Source organism: Rattus norvegicus, chromosome 1, assembly GCF_021556685.1.
Source record: "Rattus norvegicus strain SHRSP/BbbUtx chromosome 1, alternate assembly SHRSP_T2T, whole genome shotgun sequence".
Lineage (NCBI taxonomy): Eukaryota > Metazoa > Chordata > Mammalia > Rodentia > Muridae > Rattus > Rattus norvegicus.
In genome coordinates this window covers 179,095,282-179,115,099 of record NC_141534.1, presented here as the reverse complement: position 1 = coordinate 179,115,099, position 19,818 = coordinate 179,095,282, and the positions used below count along the sequence as shown (strand labels likewise).

The following is a 19,818-nucleotide window of genomic DNA, read 5'->3' as shown; positions in this document are numbered from 1 at the left end:
GGAGTGGGACACACCTGAGCACAGAACATGCTTTAGGGTAGAGAGCAAATGTTTAGACGGAAGAGTTCTAAGAACTCAAGATGAGAGAAAGTTACAAAGTTTTAAAATCCCACAAAAGATTCCATTTATGAAGAAAAATGCACTTAGGACAAGGTATTGGAAGATCAAAGTTCCCTACACAGAAAACTTAGCCAAGAATGAGGACGATCAAATTTATTTTACATGAATGCACACATGCACATGCTAAGCACTGCATGAGGAAGCCGGCTGCCTGTGCCTGTGTCTAAACTCAAAGCACAAGCAGCTGATTTCCCAGCACAATGGAAAGAAAACTTCAAAAAGTAAAATTCAGTAATAGAACCTTGATGCGAAAAAGTAACTACATTAGGATAATCAGAGAGTAAATTGTGTTTTCTTCCAGATACAGCTCTGCTATTAGAAGAATACAGAAGCAGCTGACCAGGGAAATCCTAAGTACACCCTGAATGTATGCTGCTTTCAAATCATATCTTTTTTTAAACACTCTTAACAGTCAAACTTTGAGGTCACTGCTGTCAACATTGTGATTTCTGTGACTGTGACAATGACAATGACTAAGCTTAGCTAGGGCTTGCAATTCTGTAATTCTAGAAACTCAAGAGGATAAGGCAGGAAGATTCTAAGTTCAAGACCTGTCAGGCAATTTAGTGAGGCACACTCAGAATAAAGAAACTAAAAAGAGACGAGGGGAACGGCTAAGTGCTGTGCTTGCCTAGCAGGTGTGGAGCGTGAAGTCCTACACTCAATCCCTAATACCTCAAAGCAACAACACAAAACCTAGACAACAAAACACTTCTTAGATGTTTTGTATTTAAAAGTACAAAGATATATAGTTGATGGTTTATGTTCAATGTCACTAGATGTAAAAAATACAAAAACTCAAAGCTATCAACATTTGATTTTTCTGAGAGAAAAAAGTTAAAGAATTAAAACACTGTGAAGGGCCTTCTTTACTTCCACATTCAACCATCCATCTACTTTCTCTCCAGGCTTTCTTCCTTCAGCGACGTTAGAACTAAGCGAATATGGTTACAAACTTACATACATGCACAGTTCATTTCTCTACTTCTGGGCAAAAGCCGCCTAAAGGTAAGATAGCCAGTCTTGGGTCTTTGCTGTGGCTAGTCACTGTTCATAAATACTATACTGCTACAGATTATTATTGAGTATAAATATGTTTTGATAACTGAATTTTATATAATTTATAATTTCTTGGCCTTAGAGTATTCAATTTAAGTAATAATTCTTGGTCTGCTGATCAAGATCCTGATTTACATTAAAAATTATTTTAAGATTCTCTTTATACTCCATTCAAACCTCTAATCTACTCAAGTTACCTGTTTTGTAAGTAGTCACTTACAACACTTGGGACACATGGAACCACACAGAAGAAACTTGAGGGGAAAAGCAGATGTGGAGGAATGAAGGAGAGAGAGGTATGAACTACTGGTTAGTGTGTAGTGCACAGGGAAGTTTGGGCTTATACCACAGGGGATCAAGAAGCTAACACTTGTATCTAATTCTTCAATAAGATTTCTAGATATAGGACCTGTGAGATGGCTCAGTGTGTAAAGACATTTGGTGTCAAGCTGAAGACCTGAGCTTAATTCCTGGAGCCTACGCTAGAAGCAGAGAATGGACTTCCCTAACAAGCTGTCCTTTGACCTTCACATGCAGGAGTAGCAGGCACCCCACTCCCTGGCCCCCATACATAAATAAATAAATGAATAAATAAATCATATCAAAAGTTTCTAAGCAGTAACTTTATAAGTAATTAACTTAATCCCTAGTACTATTAATAATGAGGAAAATAAATATATCTGTAACAATAGGCAAATACTACATCCAAATCCAAAACTAAGGGCTTTACCATTTTCTTTCAGTCCTTCCTCTTTATTCACTTGTTAAGTACAAAGGACTGTACAGATGTAAGACTCATTTAAGATGAAGTTTTAACTATGCCACTAAAACTGCTTAGGAATAAAATAGCCAGACAAGCAGAAAACTTAAGACATGCTTTGCTGCTGAACAAAACACCAGCATGCTGCTACTTGCTCTGCTGACTGTCGCACTACAGCAGTGACCCAGCAAGCTACCTGTAAAAATTTCTTCTTCATTTCATCAAAGATATTTTGTCTGCATCTCCAAAACACATCCTATAGCATATAAAAACAAAATGAATTAATTCCATAAAATAAAGGCACAAGTGAAATGAAAGCAAAAGACATCCTGTTATAAGACACTTATAATTACAATATTATAGACCATCTAGAACTTCATAATTTTTACTGCAATTTTAATGCTGGGTATATCAGTCTTGTAGATATATACTGAAAACCTATGGTACAGTGATTACATGAACTGGCACATTTTAACAAAAGTCACCTTTAAGATAAGCTTACTATAGGTCCTATTTTTAACTATGAAAACAGAAACATATTTGTATGCAAGAAGAACTAAGTTACTGTAAATTATTAAGAAGCAATTTCTTGAAACCCTGAGTCTACAATATCCATGCTTTTTCTACACACATTTATCTCTTGCCCCCTCCTTTGCTTAATACAGAGAACATACTGAATCAAAGATCATTTTGCCTTTACAATAGAAATAGAATTCTAGTAGCAGTAATCACTTTTCAAACAGTGACGTCAGAGTAAGTATGTAGCAGGAGGATCCTCATCTACAAGAAGTTCAAGAGCAACCTGGACTACAAGAGGGTTTGTTTGTTTGTTTTTATTTTTTTAAAGGCAATTCTAAAATAAAAATCACTAGCAAATTCAATATATGTTCTACCAACCCTTTTCCATTCTACAGTGACTCAGCTTCTAACCAACAGGATCATTCTGTTTGGCTTTTTTTTTTTTTTTTTTTTTATATTAACTTGAGTATTTCTTATTTACATTTCGAGTGTTATTCCCTTTCCCGGTTTCCGGGCAAACATCCCCCTCCCCCCTCCCCTTCCTTATGGGTGTTCCCCTCCCAACCCTCCCCCGATTGCTGCCCTCCCCCCACCAGTCTAGTTCACTGGGGGTTCAGTCTTTGCAGGACCCAGGGCTTCCCCTTCCACTGGTGCTCTTACTAGGATATTCATTGCTACCTATGAGGTCAGAGTCCAGGGTCAGTCCATGTATAGTCTTTAGGTAGTGGCTTAGTCCCTGGAAGCTCTAGTTGCTTGACATTGTTGTTCATATGGGGTCTCAAGCCCCTTCAAGCTCTTCCAGTCCTTTCTCTGATTCCTTCAACGGGGGTCCTATTCTCAGTTCAGTGGTTTGCTGCTGGCATTCGCCTCTGTATTTGCTGTATTCTGGCTGTGTCTCTCAGGAGCGATCTACATCCGGCTCCTGTCGGTCTGCACTTCTTTGCTTCATCCATCTTGTCTAATTGGGTGGCTGTATATGTATGGGCCACATGTGGGGCAGGCTCTGAATGGGTGTTCCTTCAGTCTCTGTTTTAATCTTTGCCTCTCCCTTCCCTGCCAAGGGTATTCTTGTTCCCCTTTTAAAGAAGGAGTGAAGCATTCACATTTTGATCATCCGTCTTGAGTTTCATGTGTTCTGTGCATCTAGGGTAATTCAAGCACTTGGGCTAATAGCCACTTATCAATGAGTGCATACCATGTGTGTTTTTCTGTGATTGGGTTACCTCACTCAGGATGATATTTTCCAGTTCCAACCATTTGTCTACGAATTTCATAAAGTCGTGGTTTTTGATAGCTGAGTAATATTCCATTGTGTAGATGTACCACATTTTCTGTATCCATTCCTCTGTTGAAGGGCATTTGGGTTCTTTCCAGCTTCTGGCTATTATAAATAAGGCTGCGATGAACATAGTGGAGCACGTGTCTCTTTTATATGTTGGGGCATCTTTTGGGTATATGCCCAAGAGAGGTATAGCTGGGTCCTCAGGTAGTGGAATGTCCAATTTTCTGAGGAACCTCCAGACTGATTTCCAGAATGGTTGTACCAGTCTGCAATCCCACCAACAATGGAGGAGTGTTCCTCTTTCTCCACATCCTCGCCAGCATCTGTTGTCACCTGAGTTTTTGATCTTAGCCATTCTCACTGGTGTGAGGTGAACTCTCAGGGTTGTTTTGATTTGCATTTCCCTTATGACTAAAGATGCTGAACATTTCTTTAGGTGTTTCTCAGCCATTCGGCATTCCTCAGCTGTGAATTCTTTGTTTACCTCTGAACCCCATTTTTTAATAGGGTTATTTGTCTCCCTGTGGTCTAACTTCTTGAGTTCTTTGTATATTTTGGATATAAGGCCTCTATCTGTTGTAGGATTGGTAAAGATCTTTTCCCAATCTGTTGGTTGCCGTTTTGTCCTAACCACAGTGTCCTTTGCCTTACAGAAGCTTTGCAGTTTTATGAGATCCCATTTGTCGATTCTTGATCTTAGAGCATAAGCCATTGGTGTTTTGTTCAGGAAATTTTTCCAGTGCCCATGTGTTCGAGATGCTGTTTGGCACATTTTTAATCATGCTTCTTATATTTCAACATTCACTTTCCTGTGTCAGAAGAGTTAGTTTGAAAACTCCAGTTTGGTTCAGAATGTTGACTATGTCTTTCACAAAATAATGCTGACCTGTAACCAGATGTTAAAGTTGCATTGGTGGCCTAGAGTGTAACAGTGAACAAAGCTCTTAGCCCTTGGAGCAGTCATTCATCATACAGTGGAAAGCAGGCCACTGACACACCCGTGCAGTCTGGTCCCTGCCACTCTCAGAGTCTTAGCATTTCTGTCCACCATACCCAGACTGCTTTTCCCTTGAAAGTCTTACAACTCTTTGGCCCAAGTTTCACTATGGCAGTTTCAAAACATGTGTACCAATTCTTTGGCATAACTCTTAGCTAATATAGGAATCTAATGTCACACCCTTTGCATATGGGTGGGCCTCAGTGATTTCTATACTATACAACATGACTTGCAAGGTTGGGTTGGAAAGAACATTAGATTCCTGGCTCACTCAGATACAAGTCTTTATAGTGCAGTTTGTAGGTTGGAAGGACACTAAATAGCCAAATGAAAAGGCCATGTGTAGACATGCTACTCTATCCTCAGTGAGATCCCAGCTGACAACTAGCATTAACATAACAGTCTGAGGACTCCTTCAGATGCTTCCAGCCCTAGACTTGCCTGATTGATGCCACTCAACAGAAAAATAAGTTACTGCTGCCTATCTTGTCTGGGTTGTTATTCTGAGGAAGAAGTAGTGGGAACCAGTAGGAACCAGTGGGAACACAGCTGAAGATAATCAGAACAGCCCTCTTAAAAATTATAAATCTTCCTGCTTCCCCTCATCTCCTTCCTCTTAAGTGTCTCCATAGTTCCTGTAACTACCTAATCAGCAGTTAATACTTCCTCTATTGTCTTCATCTCCAAAATCTTCTACTTTGAGGCAAGACAAAATACACAGGACTCCCCGCCTCACAACATAAATAAAAAAACTGGATGTTCCATTAAAATTGGTACTCACCGCTTAGTCTTGGTCAGAAAGTTCTTTAAAAGGAATGAAATACAAAATAAAAAATAACTATAAACAACAGTAGCACGTGGCACCAAGTTCAAAGCCAGTCTAATTTACATAATGAGTTCCAGGGTAGCTTGGACTTTAAAAGACCACTCTTCTCAAAACATGTTTTATATTTTAAATTAACTCAATAGATGGAAGACCTAAATATAAGAGCTAACACTTTAGACTCTAGAGAACTAGATAGGAATTTGGCTAGATAAGAGATACATTTTTTTAGCCAAGTGTGGTTGTGTCTTTAATCAGGAAGCTGGGGCAGGTTGATCTTTATGAGTTCTAAGCCAATCTGGTTTACATAGAATTTCAGGCCAAACAGGGCTACATAATAAGATACTGTCTTAAAAAATTAATTAATTGGTTCAAGGATAAGTAGCCATGTATAGAGGAAGAAAATACATAAAAATTTAAAGCATATTTTATGTCCTATATGAAAACAAACCCATTTCAGGTATATTATATAGACCTAAATAGCAATGGCAAAGTCCTAAAGCCTTTAAGAAATTTCACAGAATATCTTTAAATTCTTAAGCTTGGGGAAAAAAGCACAAAAATGAAGAGAAAAAGATAGTTAATGGTAATTAAAATTGAAGACATGCAGAGTTAACAAAACAGAAAGGGCAAAAAGAATTGGGAAAGAATATTTACAGTAAAGCTAACTAAAAAGCCTGCTACCTGAGCCATAACCAACAAGAACCCAGAAGAGGACAGGATGGCTCACAAAGAAATGCTGAAATGTGCAAAATTATTGATCAGCAAAAAGAAACTTGAAATACTAAGATTTCTCACTTTTAGTGTGAATGTAAACTGATACCACCTTCAGGAAAGTTTGACAATACATTACCTATAAAACAAAAAATGCTTATCCTACAATTTACCACTTTCACCATTAAAAATTTCCACATGCCCCCCTGTTGTCTGATTCATCCATTCCCCAGGCGATCTTCTGATCATCTCCTATAGAAGCTCTGAGTTAGAGCAGACACACAGAAATGTGCAATTCCCATTGCTCAAAATAGCACACAAACTACAAACATCCCAAATGCAATTCGATGGATAAACTAAGAGTAGGTACTATTAAAATATGAACCAAGCTATGTGGTTTTGGTACTGCTAAAACCCTTTGGGTTTTTCTAAGCCTGCCCCAGCTCCCAAATAAGGACACAGAGGCTTATTTTTATTTACAATGCTTAATGGCATTAGTTTAGGCTTGCTCCTCAACTAGCTCTTAACTTACATTAATCCATTTATACTGTTTTATGTCTGCCATGTGGCTGGTTACCTCTCAGTTTCATATGTCTGACATCTTCCCTCACCTGACTCTTTCCCGCGTTCCTCTCTCTTCCTGGAATTTCTGCCTATTTCTCAGTTATAAGCCATTCAGCTCTTTATAGAAAGGTGATACTTTTATATAGTACATAAGAGATTATCCCTACATACTGTGTGTGTATTTATTTTTATAATTTAAATCTTAAGAAGAAAGCTTGGCAAATTTGACTATAGATAGATAGATAGATAGATAGATAGATAGATAGATAGATAGCGAGAGAAAGAGAATCCTCTCATTATTCCTCTCAGTCATAAGATAAAAATAGTTATCCAGGATAAGGGAACAAATGCAATTTGCCTTGGTATCAGAACCCATAAAAACTGTCTAGGAAATTATGCAGGAATATGTATTTTTTGTGCGAACAAACAGAAAGAACAATATATCTACAGGAAATACATGTCATGTAATATTAACAAACACTAACATACAGAATATAAGCAATTTAGAAAACGCAGGAAGGAACCAAAGACACCCTAACAGAGGTTTCCAATAAACCCCAGTTTCTAAGATTCATAGATATATTTTAATCCATTACAACATTTATTTAGATAGTGGCTAAATATGGTAACAGTTTTCAAGCTACAAACATACTCCAATCTTTAAAATATTTGATACTTTTAAATCAGACCAGTAAAATTTTACATAAACCAAAAAAGGGGGCAGGAGGACAAAGGGAAGAAGGGCAGAAGGGAAGAAGGCAGACATCCTGTGCGAGTGTACAGACTAAAAACTCCAGAACAGCTCTGGAAAGGAGCAGTCTCCCTAAACAGGAAACTTACTGACCACACTACCACAGCCAATCACCAAAGAACAAAACTGACTCCACCCCCACCAACTGCTGAGAGAGACACTCATTTGAGTCGACCAGTCTCTAATCAGGGACCTGTCCTTCAGGAAGCCACGGTGGGCAGAATGAAGTGCCCTCTTCACTTCTCTATCAACAGAAGCCAAGTGAGAAGGAGTAAGTACACTTGTCTTTCCAGTCTAGGCAGGAGTTGGCAAGAGAAGAGGAACCTGAACTTAATCACCACCCAACAGTAGAAACAAGGCACTTGATAGACAGCTGAAAATTACAACAAAGTTTTCCAAAAATGTATTATCCTATAGTTGGTAAAACAGCCTACAGATTCTCTAGGCTCAGCTAGGTCATAGTGCTGTGTTTGAATGCATCAACGTTGGATCATCAGTAAATCCAAGACCCACTGTGATGCCACCCTTTGAAAAATGGTAAGAAAACTAGAATCAACAATTGCTCCTGTGATAGGACCAAAATGAAGGGATGGGCCACTATGGTTCCCTCACAAAAACAGTGCCTGGCAGGGCCTGAACCTGGAACTCCACTCGTGCTGTCAAGTCAAGTCTGCTGACTGAAGGAGCTGAGAGGCTGGTAGAAGCACTAACCTCTAGGATGCATCTACCCTATAATAAACAGGTTAGTTTATGTAACCATAAAACATCAAACCCATCTATCTACAGGACTGGAAATTCTAACTCTAGGTATAAGCAACAACAACAGAAAAGAACTAACCAACTTGTACATTCATGTTCACAACTGAAAATTAACAGTAACTCCAAAGTGGAAGAAGCCCAAGTGCTCGCCACTGAAATGGCTTAGTGGGAAAGGCGCTTGCTGCCAAGCCTAAGTAATAACTGAGCTTGATCCCTGAAATCTACCTGGTATAGGGAGAACGTAAATTGTCCTCTGGCTTCCACATGCATACTATGGCATCTGTATGCCCATACACATACATATAAAGAAATCCTTTAAAAGATGTGAAAAATGTAACAATCTGTTTATCTTTGGGATATAAAATACAGATTTCACTCTTACAAATGCTCCCTGCATATATTTATTTAACTGATTCCACTGAGGACTTATGTCCAGTGTTTATGGTTTTAGTTTCTAGGTACCATTTTCCATAACAAAAATAGGATCCTAAAGTCTTGGTAGAAATTTCTGACAAAGTACAAAAAAAAGCCCTAAAAACTTAAAGAAGTACTCAAAATATATCAAGAGAACATTACGAGTCCCATAAAAGGTTGTTCACACTGGTCAGTTCTAGATAATTCAAACTTAAGCAGATGATTTACTCAATGTAAGTTAACATTTGTTTATGATACAGAATGGAAAGCAAACAAGTAGGAACATATTCTGAAATTTTAAGCAAACAAGTGCCGCACCAAAATTATACTCAGGTATTGATGCTCAGCAGTAAGAATTACAGAGTGACAATCACTGGCCTAGTCAGTATTCCTTGAGAGAATGTTAGAAAAAGTTATCTTCAACAGCCAGGTGTGGTGACTCAAGCCTTTACTGCAGCACTCAGGAGGCAGAGGCGGGAGGAGGCTTTGAGTTCAAGGCAGGCCTGGTCTAGAGTTCCGGACAGCCAGGGCTATAGAGAAAAACCCTGTCTCAAAAGAAAAAAGAAAGAAAGAAAAAAAAAATCTATTGAAAGTTTTAAAAACCAATTTTGAGAAAAAAAGTAGCTTAATAAAAGTTTTTACAATTTTGATAACTATTCCCCTGCTTTAATTTGCTTTCTTCGTATATGGAATATTCTTAAAAACAAATAAAATCTACTTTGTGTCTATTCTAAAGCATATTCAAAGTGAAAAGACATTATGGGTAGAGTGTGATAAATGAACTTTTATTAATTTATTGTTTAGTGTACTATGGTATAAATTTTCTGAATTTAAACTAGTGAATATGTTATAAATTATATGAATATATAGCATTTACTTCTAAATTATATAACATAAAAAACACATAAGTAATAAAATACAGGCTGACTTGGACAAAATATGCTTGAAATATCTTTATGCCTGCTCTCTATATTAGAGTATGCATCTCTGAAGCAACTACATTCCATTGTCTTTGAAAATATTTTGACATAAATTTCCAGAATTGATATTAACCAGAAATGTTTTCACTCTTATGTAGCTAATTTTCAGTTGCTGCAACAAATTATTCAATTCATAGGAAGTGTGAGAGCTTTAAAGACTAGTGAGTGACTTAGGGTTTCTATTGCTGTGATGAAACACTGTGACCAAAGCAAATTGGGGAGGAAAGAGTTGATTTGACTTATGTATACACATCATTGCTCATCATCAAAGGAAGCCAGGACAGGAACTCAAACACATGCCTTGAAGGAGTGCTGCTTACTGTGCTGCTCTAAGGGCTTGCCCAGACCACTTTCTTATAGAATCCCAGCTCTGCAGTGGTCTTCCCATTGCTGCCTGCTGACAATTCCAGTGTTAAGGACATAAGCTAAAAATACACTAACAAGTATCAAACTTTGCAACTAACATATTTTCAGGAAGTGAAACAGTAAGTACTTACTATTTCTGTTATTTGGGCTTCTGATTTCTCTTAGATTGCTATTGCTGATAAGCAGTGACTCAGCTTGTGGTACACCTGTTCAAAGGTTTGCAATATTTCAATATTCTAAAGTTTGACCTACTGTGGAGGTTTTTCTGCTGCTATATATTGTAATGCTAAATTCTGCACCCAAAGGTATAGTTTGCAACTTACTAGCTTTCTTGTGCAAACCTTATTCCTTAATTCAAAACTACTGGTTAAATAAAAATGGCTACAGCTATTTACTGAAGGGATTAGAGGTAGGCAGGTTTTGAGTTACCTGGCTAGGGGTTGGATAGATAGAGGGATGGATGGGTGGATGGCTGGCTGGCTGGATGGATGGATGGGGAAGCTGTCATGAGAGGAGATGGACCATAAACACATAGCCAGGAGAAAGACCAATTATTTTGGGTATATTACTGGGGAAGTATCTGGGCTAGCAGTTAGAAAATTACATTAGGGGTAACTCCCCAGTAATTGTCAAAGCAATTTTTATTTAACCAATAGTTTTAATAAGGAATAAGGTTTGCACAACAAAAGCTGGTAAATGTGAGAATTCACTCGTAGGCAATTAGACCTATTCCTATAGACTGGTCTTTGTGAGCTTTAAGAACATTGTGCTTAAGTCAGAGCACCTGGCTAGAGTCCTTAGCATAATTACCACTTTTGGCTGTGTAATCCCTACACAACTCTACTCCACTCTGGCTCAGTACTGCAAATCTGACAGCCATATAGATTCTAATAGAGCAGCATCATATGCCATGAGAGTCAGGTGTCATTATGGAACTATTAGCTATCCTCCTCAGGACAGACTTAATAAACACCTAATCCTGGACTATAATAGAACTTATACTATCCTGAAAAAGCAAAAGATTATCTTTGAGGAGAACAGAGGAATTTTATCATATTGGGAAAAATCTGAAAAGGTCTTGTTTTCAGTTATATGACTATCTCACAATGGCTAAAAGCTAATCTGGCAAGCACATTTTGTATAGATATATGCAACTGAATTAGAGAGAACTTTTATTAGCTTATGCCATAACATTCCCTCATGAACAGTTGAAAATGAAGACCCAGGGAGAGGTTTAAACCCTGCACTTGGGAGGCAGAGGCAGGAGGATCTCTGTGAGTTCCAGGAAAGCAAGGTTAATGTAGCAAGTTTCAAGACAAAACAAACAGAAAGGACCCAGACAGATGATAAAAAACAAAACAAAACAAACAAACAAAAATTACTGGTTTACTCTTTTCTCAAAAAAATCTAGTAAAATTACACCAGTGCCATCAGTCACAACTAACTACAGACAGTCTTTTATTGCCCTGTCTCCTGTCATTATCCAGCACATTACTTACATCAAGTATCCAGGATTAGGTTTACTAGGAAACCAAATCAACCTCACACAAAGTTGCACTGTGCCATTAATCATCAGAGAGATAAAGTCAAAATCAGAGGCACTACTTTACACTGAGTTAAAATATGGACTTAACAAGCAGCAGACAAGGCTCTGATACTGCCAAGTAGCAACAAGCATGCTGAACACCTGCGGCTCTCACACTTCCCTGACTAGAAAGCAACATGGCACTTGCATTTCAGGTGGGTTTGGCAGTTTCTTACAAAGTTAAACAGATACTTTCCATACAAAAAGCATGTCCTAGTCAATCTCATTTCCTCTCCCCCTAGATCACAATGTGGCTGTTTTATTCAGAATCATCAAAACTGTAGCAACAGCCTGGCATGGTGGTACACACCTGTAATCCCAGCATTTAGGAGGCAGAGGCAAACTAATCTCTGTGCCAGCCTGATCTACATAGTAAATTCCCGGTCAGGGAAAGATACAGCACGAGACCCTGTCTCAAAAAAAGTAGCCCCAACTACGCAGAGAAAAACCAAATGTCCATAGCTAGTAAATATTTAAACAAATTAGAGCATTCGGCAACAGCAACAACAAAAAGACGGCTAATAAAAGCAACAACATAGATCAACCTCCAAATTGTCATACATTGTGTGGTTCCACTAAAATGATATATAAGCAAAACAGCAAAACAGAAGGACAGCAACTGGACTGGTGGCAGCTAGCTATGATCTGGCTGGGAAAGGAGGCTAAAATAGGAGAGAATTTTTCTAAGGAGGCAGGACCATCCTATATTTGACTTGGTGGTGGTGGTTGTACAACTGTATAAAGCTGTCTTCTTTTTTTTTTTTTTTTTTTTTCGGAGCTGGGGACCGAACCCAGGGCCTTGCGCTTGCTAGGCAAGTGCTCTACCACTGAGCTAAATCCCCAACCCCCTAAAGCTGTCTTCACAGAATAGATTGTACTCTACATAAAATACACCTCAGACACCTGATGCCTACTCAAGTTCTTCAAGTGATACCTTTCTTCACCTAGAACACAAAGGACTGTGACAGTCAACTACTGCCCTCCTTACACTGTTAAAAGCAGACTATACTTGCAGAAACACACCCTGTCCTGTCTATTTTTTCTTTTTGGAGCTCTTAAATTATATCTGTATCGTATTATTGGTAAACAGTACACTGGCACATATTTCAAGACATATGAATTTAAAATGTCAAAACTAATATTTCTCAGGTGTCTTTTGTATTAGAGAGGTGGCTATAGGTACCTAATTTTTTCACCAATTCCTTTTCATTACCACAAACTACTAAAATATGCAGAGAAATTACACCATATGGTATAAACTAAAAATTAAAACATTAAATATTGTTATGTTAATAAAACACAACAGGCTTATTAGTAGTCAGCTTATTAGTATTCATTAAGGCAGTGCATTGTACTTTAGAAGAGTCATACAAAATCTTGACTTCTTAATACAAGCTGGAACTGGAGCTGCAATCAAAGTTTCCCTAAATAGTAAATTCTTATCTTCACTCAGAGCACTGAGATATCCTTAGGAATAGTTCATTCATCCCCAATTAAAACATTCCTGGGGGCATGTCCAGTAATCATTCTGCTGATGCCACACTGAATTCACTCTCCAGGAAGAAGTAAATACTAGCGTTAGTAAGGAGCACTCTATATTAGGGTGTCATATCATATCTCTTGGAGTTGGAGGTACAGGAAATTGAAGGTCTACTTGGGTGCTGAGAACAGAACTCCAGTCCTCTAAAAGAGTAGTACCTGCTCCTAACTTCTATAGAGAGAATATCTTATATGTTGTGTGGATGCATCACCTGTCAATTAAAAAGCCTATGGCTTAGACAGGAAATAGAGGTGGGACATCTAGAAAGAGAACGAATCCTGGGATAGAGCCAGGTGGGAGATTCCCTGAAAAGATGTGACTAGTGAGACACATGGTACCTGAGCACAGGTAACCAGCCTTGTAGCCATGAGGTAGAATGTAAGGTAGAATAAACTGCATATTTTAAGTTATAACTAGTTAAAGATGAGCCTATATATATGTGTGTATGTGTGTGTATATACACACTATATACATATATATGTGTGTGTGTGTGTGTATACTATATATATAGTCAAGGTATTTGTAAATATACCTTGAGCCTAAGTCTTATTTCTGGGATCATGGTGCTGGGACTAATAACTAAGTACTAACTTCAACAAATTCCTGACCCACCTCTCCAGCCCTGAGTTCCCTATCTTATGTAATAGAGCCCCTTTTAATCTCAAGGCTCACAAAGAGATTGGAGGAGAGCACTCAGGAGACAACAGTTGCACAGCACTCATAAGCATGCCCAGCAGAGGGTTAAGGAAAAGCCAACCATCCTGGTCTGTGTGTGGCTCTCACTGAAAATCACAAGCTATTTTTAGAACACTAACTTCTCACTTGTAAACTTCCTTACTACAATAGGTGAGAAACTATAGAGGATTTCACAACAGATCTAGATACATCCCCACCACCAGACTGCAACTGGTGGCATTTTCTAAAGGCAAGAGAGACCTATTTGACAGCCTATTCAACATGTAAGTGTACCATCTATGTCAATCACTTACTGTTGAAAGGACACTCTGCCAAATAACTCACATGTAGAAAATGCACTAAAATGCACTACTGTGAAAAACATTTCATCTAGAAACCAAAAAGTATCAATTATCTTATTTCAAATGAAAAAAGAAACAGGTAAAACAGTAAGTATTCCTCTCATTTCACTTATATGCAAATTTTTAACAAGTTGAAGGACATAAAATATTTGAGTAAAAACTTTCTATAAGCGAGTTCCAGCAACTAAAATTGTATAAAAATTAAGGCATTCTGTGAACTTCTAGAAAACAAACTGATATTCCTTGATCCTTGATGGCTGTACAATAAAATGTAAAATATTTCTAGATAAACAAAGCTTCTGGAACTTTTGGACTCCCACTGCCAGAACTAGGCACCTACACTCATTTGGCTCAAGGCTAGACACAGTGCAATGGTCTGCCACTTCCTAAAGTGTATTACAGCCTTTTCTGTTTTAAATGTTGCTCCCATTACTGAAAGCTCTGCTCTGTTTTTGTGCACTCACCATCCTCTGAGGTCCAGCTCCAATGTTATATTCTTGGAGAAACCCCCCAGAAAAAGCCAGCTGCTTCCCTTTTATAGCCCCACCGCATCTCTGGAGTGCACATTTGTCTGATCACATCATTCTCTCCTTTAGGCCAGACTGGCATTTAGGATGAGGCCATTTCTTATCTTTCCAATTCTGCGATCTGGACAGGTGTTAAGCTCCATATCTGAACTGAATGAATGCCTCAAAATCAAAAGCAACAAAAAAAAACTTCATTAAGAAAAAAATAATTATATGTGTGTGTGTGTGTGTGTGTGTGTATCACTTGAAACAAAGGAATTTCTAGGTCAAACTATAATGTTTTGATTATGCTTAAAATTTTTAAGTCATGAACAAAACTATTACTTTTCTGGATCTGAACTATCCCCCCCCAAGGCTCCTAAGTGAAGGGCTTGGCCCCCAAGGCAGCACTGATCAGATGACTGGATCATGAGGCTCTACCCCATCAATGGGTTTATCCATGGATAGATTTTTAGTACTGGCAAGTATAAGAAACCAGGAAATAAGACTGGAGACATTTTTGTTTGAGACATGGTCTCTAATATAGTCCAGGATGTCCTGAAACTCTCTATGTAAGCAAGGATGACCATGAGCCTCTAACCCTGACGCTACTATCTCCAAAGTTCTGATATGATAGGTTCGTCCCAGCATGCCATCTTGGAGACATACAGTAGAACAGTGGTTCTCAACCTTCCTAACACTGTGACCCTCTAATATAGTTTTTCATGTGAAAGGATTGTTCAACCCCCAAAAGGGCCACAACCCACAGGTTGAGAACTGCTGCTCTAGAATATATCTTAATCTAGTCCCTTAGTCACTTGCTCACTATCTCTGCTTCTCCACTGTAGAGAGGTTAATGGCTCTGTTCCTCACTTCCTCACCACAGGTCAACAGGGACTGACAACCATGGATTAAAACCAGAAGCCAAAATAAATGTTTCTTCCTTCTGTTTATGCCAGGTATATTGTTTCAGCAATGGGTGCTGGAGACTCATGGTTTCCCTAAAGTTAAGCCTATCATTTTACCAAAGGTTTCAGATTCATTGTTTTTAAAAATATTTTTCCTAAAAGCTCTTAAAATCTTTTCTTATTTATATCCCATAGCCATTTTTAGTTACATGGCGTAACATCCTTTGTTTAGTTTTCCTATATAATAAACACTGCATGCAGTGGTGAAGGCACAGTTCCCCAACTGAAGGCTGTAGTCTTACAGCTAAAACACAATCAACAGCACTACTGAGAGAGACAGTGTCTCCTGTCCACGTCAAGACTCAGAGAAGATCAGAACATCAATAGAAAGTTCTCAGCATGGATTATTACTAGCAACAACATTCCACAACCAAATCCTTACCAAGTGAGCAATCTATGTGGTTGTTTAAATAAGAATGGCTCCAATAGGCTTATGTATTTGAAGACCTGGTCTCTAGTAGGTGGAATTGTTTGGAAAAGATTAGGAGGTGTAGTCTTGTTGGAGGTATGTCACTGGGAATGGGCTTTGAGGTTTCAAACCCCAACCACTCCCAGCTAGCTCTCTCTGCTTCTTACTTGTAGATCAGATATAAGTTCTCAGCTCCTGCTCTAGCTACCATGATGAATATGGACTCTTACTCTTTCAAACCCTGAACCTCAAAATTAAATACCTTTAAAAAGTCGTTTTGATCATGGTGTTTTGTCATGACAATAGAAAAGTAACTAAGACACCTACAAATCAAGTAAATTATCTTAACAACTACTTAAATATATCAGATCACATTTTCTCAGGACTTCATAGTTTTAAAAACTTTTTTTTTTAATTTTCACTTTCTGTACTTGATTACACATTCCAGTTTCATAAAGAAGTAATAAAAATAAGTCTTAGTTGATCATACAAGAGAATCTTGACAAGTCTAAAAACTAGCACCATGGATATAAAGATATTTATTAATGAGTAGTAATCAGAATTCTGCCTTTAAATCTAATCAACACACACACTGTACAATGCACATCAGAGGATGCTGTTCCAAGGAGTAAGGAGGGAGGTGTTAACACAAGGTAGCAATTGTAGTACACTATTCACGGAGTAACTCTTTCTCACACTAGCAGGTTGCTACTCTTGTCCTTATAGAAGTTTAGGTAACTTGTTCAAGGTATTTTACTTTTGAACTAGAGATTCTACCCTATCTCAGGACAAAAGGATGACACAATTGACAATTTACAATAAAGGCACAAACTTTCAAACTTTAAAAGGTAAAATGCTGGGACTTCAGAACTAGAATACACAATCAGGTTGAGGCAGAAGAATCAAGAAAGGTCCATCTTGGGGCTGGAGAGATGGCTCAGCGGTTAAGAGCACCCGACTGCTCTTCCAGAGGTCATGAGTTCAATTCCCAGCAACCACATGGTGGCTCACAACCATCTGTAAAGAGATCTGATGCCCTCTTCTGGTGTATCTGAAGACAGCTACAGTGTACTTATATATAATAAATAAATAAATCTTAAAAAAAAAAAAAAAAAAAGAAAGGTCCATCTTGCTGGCTGAGAAGGATTTCCATCCCTTCTACACTATACCAATAGAAAACCAAGCAGCCAGGTGGGGTAGGGAGTATTTTAAAGAACCTTGATTAGAATGACCACATCATTTTTATCAATAATTTGCCAACACTGCCCAACTGCAATCACTTTGGTGAAAAGTTTTCTACAATCGAGAATTGCTCTAGATTTTACACTACTAATACCCAGAAACACTCTGTGTAATGAACCTCACAGAAGAATTCTGCCTCTGTATATAATAGCTAAGCTTGCTGACTGAAAATCTTTAACAACAAGGAAATTTTTAAGTGGAAGATGTTTTTTGAAACTTTAGTTTCTTTTAAGTAATTTACCATATTAAAACTGTCTTTTGTTTGTTTGGCAACTATTTTCAATAAAATCTTTCTAATGTAGCATCCATGTAGCTTTGGAAATATTTGAACCTCCTCTCTTCCATCCTGTCTTTACTCCCAAATTATAGAATCTAGACACAGAACATGAAAAGGTTACATCATTAATCTAAATTAGTAGATTAAAATTAAAACAAAACCAATCGGTTCTAAAAAAACACTTAAAATACTGACTTTCATGAAATATCCAATTTCACCCATTTAAAGTTCCTTAAAACTGGGTAACAACAACAACAAAAACCTTCCCAACTGAGGACTGGGCACAGAACGACACAAATGCAAGGAGCATCTGGGAACAGCAAGTGAGGAAGTGGAACAGGATCAAACAAAACTGGCCTCGTACAGTGGACCAAACAGGAAGTTAGGAATTTCTAATTAAAGAGTATAGATTGGATGTGTGCAGTTACTTCATGCTTCTCCAACTTTATATGTAAAACCATAGAAAAAAATAGAGCACAAACCCACAAGAAACAGAAACAGGAGTTTAGGGAGTTAGAAAGTAAGGCAAGTGGTACTGACTACAGCAGGCAAGGAGAAGCTGTTGCTGGCCAGCTTAAGCAGCAAGCCAGGCACCTCAAATACATGCTTATTACATTGTAGCAAGAAGTGAAATCCAGTGCGTTCCTCCTTGCCTGAGTCGGTGTGCATGTGTGCGGGCCTGTGTGTGTTAGGGGAAAAACAGAAGCAAAGTCTAGGGTGCGTGCGTGCGTGCGTGCCTGTGTGTTTGAGAGCAATGAGGGGAGAAACAGAAGCAGCATTGTAGGAAATGCTTGTAGAGTAAGAACACTAAACAGAAAAAGCTCCCCTTAGCCCAAACTGGAACAAAACAGGTGATGGTACTGAGTCAGAATAAAAGAGTAAAAGAGTAAATAGCTGCAGGTCCACACTGATGGATGAGAACTATGCCAGGAAAGGGGCAAGTCCTCCTCACAGAAGAAGAGTGGGAGTTACTAAAAGAACAGCAGTGATGACTGCTGTCTGAACATCCATAACAGATGTTAATTAATGAGTAAAAATTCATCAAAGGGGCCAAGGAGATGGTTCAGTGGTTATGAACATTGGCTGTTCATAAAGCCAAATGAAGGCTAATCGATAAATAAACTGACAGAATTCTTCAATGATTAACGTTGTGAAAATGTAAGTAAAGCCTAAAAAGTTGCCACAAATAAAGAGACACACAACACATTGTGGATTTGAGGCTGATCTCAGAGAGAAAAAAAGACATTAGTGGAAGGAAGTCTGATAAAAATCTGAATTATTTCTCCACTTCACAGCAACTCATTTATACTAATGTTGATTCGGACTTGAGAACTGTTTTACAGTCATGGAAACACAAGCTAGAGAAAAGGTACACATGAACTTTGTATTCTTTCCACAATTCTTCCGTAAAGACTTTTAAAAAGAGGAGGCTCAGAAACTGGCCATTTCAGATATCCCAGGAGAACTGATAGCAATCTAAGAGGCAGTTAGAATTCCCAGGTTCCTCTTCTCCATAACTCTTCATGATAAAAGAACAATCTTTGAAAAGCATAACCAGGTTTATGAAGGAGATATATATATATATATGCACCATTCTGAAAACTGAATGAAATCTTATCTTCATACTCCATGATAAGATTCATAGGACCTCCCTATTTCCTATCTATAAGCTTTGGGGGAAAAGTATTTTCTGTGCATTCACCAGTTACAAAAGGAACTGATGTGTTCCTAAATGCTATGGTCTAAAGCAGGGGTTCTCACCTTCCTATGCTACAACTCTTTAATACAGTTCCTCATGCTGTGGGGACCTCAACCATAAAATTCTTTTGTTGCTCCTTCATAACTATGAGTTTGCTACTGTTTTGAATCATAATATAAATATCTGAGATGCAGGATATCTGGCATGCAGTCCCCATAGGGGTTGCAACTCACAGGTCTAAGGGTTTCCCAACCCACACTTTCACATAACACCAATTTATACCCTGAACCCTAATAGCTAATATGATGGTGTTTGAAGATAAGGCCTTTGGAAGTTTATTAGCTCATAGGGGCACAGATCTCATTAAAGAGAAAATATCTTTATAAAAGATGTCCCAGAGACATTCCTTATTCTTATCCACTATGAGACACAGTAAGAGACACTAGT

At 38.2% G+C, this 19,818-nt stretch overlaps 1 protein-coding gene across 10 annotated transcripts in view; it reads right to left on the bottom strand.

The window, feature by feature from the left end:
- Usp47 (ubiquitin specific peptidase 47) overlaps positions 1-19,818 on the bottom strand; it is an 83,271-nt gene that overhangs the window by 56,063 nt on the left and 7,390 nt on the right. For 2 of the 10 annotated variants that reach the window (XM_087559215.1, XM_087559227.1), the window contains exon 2: positions 2,136-2,195. In XM_087559215.1, coding sequence (XP_087415341.1) covers positions 2,136-2,195 — 60 coding nt within the window. 10 annotated transcript variants of the gene reach the window in all.